A 7,277-nucleotide genomic window follows, 5' to 3' on the forward strand; every position below is an offset into this window, starting at 1 on the left:
CGAGGCGGTATTTGCAAAAATAGACGCTGAGCGCTCTGTAGAACAGGCAGAGGAGGAGGCTTTCGCAGATGGGGTGGCTAAGACTGAAGCCATCCTTCGGGCTCAAGTTCCTACAGTGTGCAGGCATTACTGTTCTCAGACTTGGCATGAAGCCCTCAACCAAGCAGGGGTTGATGCCTCATCTGACCTTAAGAGGGAGGATAGGGTATATTACCCTATTGCAATTCGCGAGACTACCCCTGCTGCTCCCGAGGAGGGGTCCTCATTACCAGCGGTTAAGAGTCACGATAAGACCGCCGAGGATATATCTTTAACTGACCAACCATCTGAAGAGATTGAACCCTAGAGGACGTTGGGGGGAGGTAGAGCCGAGGGTCAGGAAATACCACAAGATGTGGCGAGGCCTCCTGCGGACCCATCGATTCAAAGCCCTTAGGCCTTGGCTAAAGCCTTTGATTTGCTTGTCGAATTAATTTGCCTACTGAGTTGGGGGGACTGGTATACGACATAGGATAACTTTGTTTATTTTCTCTTTCATTTCATTTTATTTCTTGCCTCAGTGGCGTTGTAAGGAAATTGTATACTTTCTGTTCAAGCTGAATGCTTAGTACTTTGCTTCCAACTACAGATATTTTCTTTTGTTTGCTTTACTATAATATTCTGCTCAATATTTGTATTCTATTTTGGAGTTAGTCTCATGAAACCATCTGTTATCCTTCAAATATAAATCTAAAGACCGTATTATAGCTTGACACTAGGTAACGCTTTGGTTTTTCTCCAGATAGTTATTTTCTCTATGGGTTCGAGTCCGACGACCATGCAATACCCTGGTTATGTCTAGTACTTCTATCTTTCTATAAGTATCTAGTTTTCTATAGGCTTGGGTCCGATGACCATGCAATACCTTGGTTCTGTCTAGTACTTCTATTTTTCTATAAGTATCTAGTTTCCCATAGGTTTGAGTCCGAGGACCATGCAATACCTTGGTTCTGTCTAGTACTTCTATTTTTCTATAAGTATCTAGTTTTTCATAGGCTTGGGTTCGATGACCATGCAATACCTTGGTTCTGTCTAGTACTTCTATTTTTCTATAAGTATCTAGTTTTCCATAGGTTAAGGTCAAAGGACCATGCAATACCCTGGTTATATCTAGTACTTCTATTTTTCTGTAAGTATCTAGTTTCCCATAGGTTTGAGTCCGAGGACCATGCAATACCTTGGTTCTGTCTAGTACTTCTATTTTTCTACAAGTATCTAGTTTTCCATAGGCTTGGGTCCGAGGACCATGCAATACCTTGATTATGTCTAGTACTTCTATTTTTCTGTAAGTATCTAGTTTCCCCATAGGTTTGAGTCCGAGGACCATGCAATACCTTGGTTCTGTCTAGTACTTCTATTTTTCTACAAGTATCTAGTTTTCCATAGGCTTGGGTCCGAGGACCATGCAATACCCTAGTTATGTCTAGTACTTCTATTTTTCTGTAAGTATCTAGTTTCCCCATAGGTTTGAGTCCGAGGACCATGCAATACCTTGGTTCTGTCTAGTACTTCTATTTTTCTACAAGTATCTAGTTTTCCATAGGCTTGGGTTCGAGGACCATGCAATACCCTGATTCTGTCTAGTACCCAGGTATAATGGTGTGAATAGTTTTACCATAGGCTTGGGTCCGAGGACCATGCAATACCTTGGCTCTGTCTACCACTTCTATTTTCTGTAAGTATCTAGTTTCCCCATAGGTTTGAGTCCGAGGACCATGCAATACCTTGGTTCTGTCTAGTACCCAGGTATAATGGTGTGAATAGTTTTACCATAGGCTTGGGTCCGAGGACCATGCAATACCTTGGTTCTGTCTACCACTTCTATTTTTCTGTAAGTATCTAGTTTCCCCATAGGTTTGAGTCCGAGGACCATGCAATACCTTGGTTCTGTCTAGTACCCAGGTATAATGGTGTGAATAGTTTTACCATAGGCTTGGGTCCGAGGACNCCGGTATGGCCGCAGCCCCCACTGGGCTTCCGGTGCGGCAGAATCTAGGCGTAACCCCGATGGCGCCCTACAAGGTGGCCCAGAGGGATGTTGTTAGAGTACCTAACGTCTCTCCTCGGAGCGCACCCCCGACGAAGAAGACGTGCGAATTCATCTCATAGGCGGTGCTCGAGTGTTGCCGTCTCCAACGGCCAACACTCGTGAGGATCAGAGAGAATCAAGGGAACATCATGGGGGAAGGTATCCTGGAGCCCCTGCATCTGCTCCTCTCTTTGTTCCAGCTCCGTTGCGCCGAGAAGGGAGTTGTTGGTGGCCTGGAAACATGATGGCCCTCCCCCTTCCTTGCTTTTTATGTCAAGCTCTCCCATTCTCTTTATACCAATAAGAGGACGGCTTGACACTTCCCTCCGGCTAGCTTCTTTAGGGCGGGTCCACCTGGGCCTCTGATTATAGAAATAGCTGGTAAGATTAGCTTGTAAATTTGTTTGTGAAACACGCCTGCTTGAGCCTCTGATTGTAATTTGTACTGTTTCTATTTATGAAATAATAATATCAAGATTTCTCTTTTCGCTGTCGAATCTTCTATCTCTTTTTTTTTTTTTTTTTTTTTTTGCCAACCTACTGTAAAACGACCACTTAGGACAACCGCCTGGTGCACCGGCCAGCACCCTAATCCTTCCCACAGACGGCGCCAATTATAGGGACTCAATTTGGATTTGACCCTGAGTATTAATGGGTTTTCAGCCCAACAAGCCCAAACAATAAATTTATAGAGAGTAGGTTAAAGGTTTAGGCACTGGCCGCCGTTCATCAAGCATGAACTCTTCTTTATAAAAGAAAATACTTAGAGTTTCTTTACAACTGGGGGGATGCTCTCGTTCATCAAGCATGAACTCTTCTTTATAAAAGAAAATACTTAGAGTTTCTTTACAACTGGGGGGATGCTCCTCGGCCCATGGCCGAGGAGCCCCTTTTCTTCTCTTTCTTTTTCCCCCCCTCTTTACTTTACTTGCTTTTCTTATATAGTCTTCATCTTCCTATCTCCTTCTTCCATCTGTTGATCATCCATTTGCCTCCCTTCTGGCCATCCGTCCCATCAGAGGCCTTATCGGTACTCAAGTGGTTCACTCTGATCAACGTTGCCCTGCTAAGGAGTTATGTCCCCATTAATGCGGCCAGAGGGGTTAGGTGAATGCATTAAGTGTGAATGTGACATCTTGCTCTGGGCTTGTCCCTTCCCAAAAATTATCCTTAGTATGCCGAGGATGACGAGGTCCTAGGCGTGGGTTAAAAAAGAGGCTTTCCCTAACCTAGCCTTGGCTGGTCAGTTTTCCTCAGCGCTGACCTTGGGCCTACTACGCGATGGGCTGTGGCTGCTAGGCCCACGGGCCCCACAATAAGTATTGTAACATTTTCTCAAAACATTTATTTTTAGTTGTGGTTGGTCACAATCTCATATTTTATTATTTTATTTCGACTTGTAAGAAATTGACATGTCAATAATTATGAAAATATTGTGAAATTTGTTGTGTCAATATAACAATATATATACTAACTTACATAAATATTTAAAAGAAAAAAAAACACAAACCGATTACTGAAAAAGAAAAAAAGAAAAAAAAAACTTTCGGCACTTTAGCTACCGTGCCAATTGAATAATCCAAAAACACTACACAATAATTATTGTAACATTTTCTCAAAACATTTATTTTTAATTGTGGTTGGTCACAGTCTCATATTTTATTATTTTATTTTGGCTTGTAAGAAATTAACACATCAATAATTGTGAAAATATTGTAAAATTTGTTGTGTTAGTATAACAATATATATACCAACTTACATAAATATTAAAAAAAAAAAAAAAAAAAAACTTTAGGCACTTTAGCTTATGTGCTAGTTGAATAAACCAAAAGCACTGCACAATAAGTGTTATAATATTTTCTCAAAATATTTATTTTTACTTATGGCTGGTCACATTCTCATATTTTATTATTTTATTTGGACTTGTAAGAAATTGACACGTCAATAATTATGAAAATATTGTGAAATTTGTTGTGTTAGTATAACAATATATATACCAGCTTACATAAATATTTAAAAAAAAAAAAACTTTAGGCACTGTAGCTACCAAACGAGTTGAATAAACCAAAAACACTGCACAATAACTGTTGTAACATTTTCTCAAAACATTTATTTTTGGTTGTGATTAGTCACAATCTCGTATTTTATTATTTTTGACTTAAAAGAAATTAACACGTCAATAATTGTGAAATTTGTTGTATTAGTATAACAATATATATACCAGATTACATAAATATTTAAAAGAAAAAAAACACAAACCAATTACTAAAAAAAAACTTTAGGCGCTGTAGCTACTGTGCGAGTTGAATAAACCAAAAACATTGCACAATAATTGTTGTAACATTTTCTCAAAACATTTATTTTTGGTTGTGATTAGTCACAATTTCATATTTTATTATTTTCGACTTGTAAGAAATTAACACGTCAATAATTGTGAAATTTATTGTGTCAGTATAACAATATATATATAAAAGGAAAAAAAAAATACAAATGGAAGACTAAAAAAAAAAACTGTAGCTACTGTTCAAAAGTTAAAAAAAAAAAAGAAAAAAAAAAAAGAGAGACAAAGTGTCTCACCAAAATTTCCTAGTAGATGAATAGTGAAAAACATTGAATACACAGTACCAAATCACTGTTGCGGCATAGCCAATGCTAAAACACTGTAACGGCATTGCCGTTTTTCACAAAACATTTATTTTCAGTTGTGGTTGGTCATAATTTCATATTTTATTATTTTATTTTGACTTATAAGAAATTGACACCTCAATAATTGTAAAAATATTGTAAAATTTGTTATATCAATATAACAATATATATAAAAGGAAAAAAAAATACAAACGGAAGACTTGAAAAAAAAAATAAAATAAGCTACTGTAGCTACAGTGAAAAATGTTATTTGCACAGTGCCGAAGCACTGTAACGACATAGCCGCTTTTATATATAAAGAAATTTTACCTGTCTCTCATGAAAAATTATATTATGTTTCGGGTGTATATGCTATCTCTCTCACAGCAGCTAGATCCCACAACTATATGGGACTCAGCTACTGTAAGAGAGATAGCATATACATCCAAAACATGGTATAATATCTCCTCTGTCACAGTCTCACTCACTTTTTTGTAGTTGGTAAGAACCACGCCAACTGTTAGGCCATTGAAATCATGACTGTGTCTGGGATCCACCACAACGTGCAATTATTCAATCACTCCATTGAAATCAATTCAATGGTTGACATTAGTGTTATATGATCTTTCTGCTACACACCTTAACAGCAAAAGAGGAAGTATTTTCAGAGTTTCTGCAAAACAAAAAACACTTTCACAGATCACATTTCTCTCTCTTTCTCTCCGTCTCTCTCTCTCTTGGTTCTCCTGTTTGCGTTCTCTTGCCTTTGGTTTTTCACCACTCACATCTTTGGCAAAGAAAAAAGCATGGCCGAAGCTTTAGTGGGTGGAGCATTTCTCTCCGCATTCCTTCAGGTGGCGTTTGACAGGCTGGCTTCTCGTGATTTCCTAGACTTTCTCAAGGGAAGGAAAGACATCAATATTGATGGATCGCTAAAAAAGTTGCTGAGGTTTGCTAATGTGGTGCTTGTTGACACGGAGGAGAAGCAATATACAAACCCATCTGTAAAAGAATGGCTGGACGAGCTCAAACATGCTGTTTATGTTGCGAATGACATCCATGATGAGATTGTCTATGAAGCATTGCGATGCAAGGTAAGTAGCTTGATCCCTACTTCTATTTCGTTTGACACAAAGATTAAATCTGAACTGGAAACGATTCTAAATGAATTAGAATCACTCACAAAAGAAAAGGATGACCTTGGCTTGGAAAAGTTTGCTGGTGGAGTTCCATCACGATCATTGACAAATTTTCTCCCTGAAGAATATGGTGTGTTTGGTAGAGACAATGATATGGAGGCGATATTTCAGAAGTTTGAACCAAATGATGCAGCTATTAAAGGCATATGTGTTGTTCCCATTGTGGGTATGGGTAGGATTGGTAAAACAACTCTAAACTTAACTTACATATAATGACAAAAAAGTAGAGGAGTATTTTGACCTTAAAGCCTAGGTTTGCGTTTCAGAAAATTTTGAACGTTTCAAGATAGCAAAAGCTATTTTTGAGCAGGTCACTTCATCTGCTTGTAACATTCAAGACATAAATTTGCTACAAAATAATAAGAAAGAGAAATTCATGGATCAGAAAAATTTCCTTGTTTTAGATGATGTTTGGAATGAGAGCTATAATGATTATGTTGAGCTGCTTAAAGTTTTTAGATGTGGGGCAAAGGAGATTAAGGTCATTGTCACTACACGTAGTGAAAACGTTGCATCAAATGTATGCACTGTTGCAGCTTTTCCCCTAAAGCAATTATCAAATGAAGAATGTTGGTCATTATTTGAAAAACATGCATCTATAAATGGAAAGGCCAGTGAATTTCCAATTCTAGAAGATATTGGTAAACAAATTGTCCAAAAATGTAAAGGCTTACCATTAGTTGCAAAAACACTTGGCGGTTTGCTGCCCTGTGAGCAAGATCCAAAGGAGTGGACAATGATTTTAAAGAGTGATATATGGAATTTACTAGAAGAAAAAAATAGCATCCTTCTAGCTCTAAGAGTGAGCTACCACTACTTCCCATCACATTTGAAGCATTGCTTTACTTATTGTTCCATATTTCCAAGGGATTATGAATTTAAAAGGGAGGAGTTGGTCTTGTTGTGGATGGTGTTGAGGGTCATTTTTGGGAATCCAAGTAGAAAGAAGAAAGCCCAGCCCAGCAACACGGGTAACAAAGGGTTGGCAAATAGAAAGCAAAACCATTAAGCCCAAGCGGCAGGAATAATGGATCGCAGATCCATGAAATAAACAAATGGGCCTTAAGGAGGTAAATAGGCTTAAAGAAGCCCAGAAAGAAAGAAATAGCAGACCCATGGGCAGCGTATGATATGGAAAAGTGAGAATGGGCCACTGCAGGCCCGAAGTAATGCAAACAAATAAAGTAAGGGGTTAATGGCAAGTCCATGAGCCTTAAGGATGAGAATAAGGTAATTGGGCCGGGGAAACCCAATGAAGTTAGTAAAAGCCCATGGGAATGCAGAGCTAGTAAAAGGGCCAAGGAAGCCCAAAGAGAACAAACGGGCCAAGGATGCCTAAGGAAAAACAAACGGGACACAGGAGCCCGCAAGTGATGCAATGGAAA

General features: G+C 38.6%; 1 protein-coding gene across 1 annotated transcript; it reads left to right on the forward strand.

The window, feature by feature from the left end:
• The first annotated feature begins 5,499 nt into the window (after positions 1-5,499).
• On the forward strand, positions 5,500-6,901 carry LOC112034352 (putative disease resistance RPP13-like protein 1). The gene is made up of 2 exons (XM_024067171.1): positions 5,500-6,073; positions 6,159-6,901. The coding sequence occupies exons 1-2, from the start codon at positions 5,500-5,502 to the stop codon at positions 6,899-6,901; spliced, it is 1,317 nt and encodes a 438-aa protein (XP_023922939.1).
• Positions 6,902-7,277: the final 376 nt, after the last annotated feature.

Source organism: Quercus suber, unplaced genomic scaffold (genome assembly GCF_002906115.3).
Source record: "Quercus suber isolate HL8 unplaced genomic scaffold, Cork oak 2.0 scaffold_1180, whole genome shotgun sequence".
NCBI classification, from domain to species: Eukaryota; Viridiplantae; Streptophyta; class Magnoliopsida; order Fagales; family Fagaceae; genus Quercus; species Quercus suber.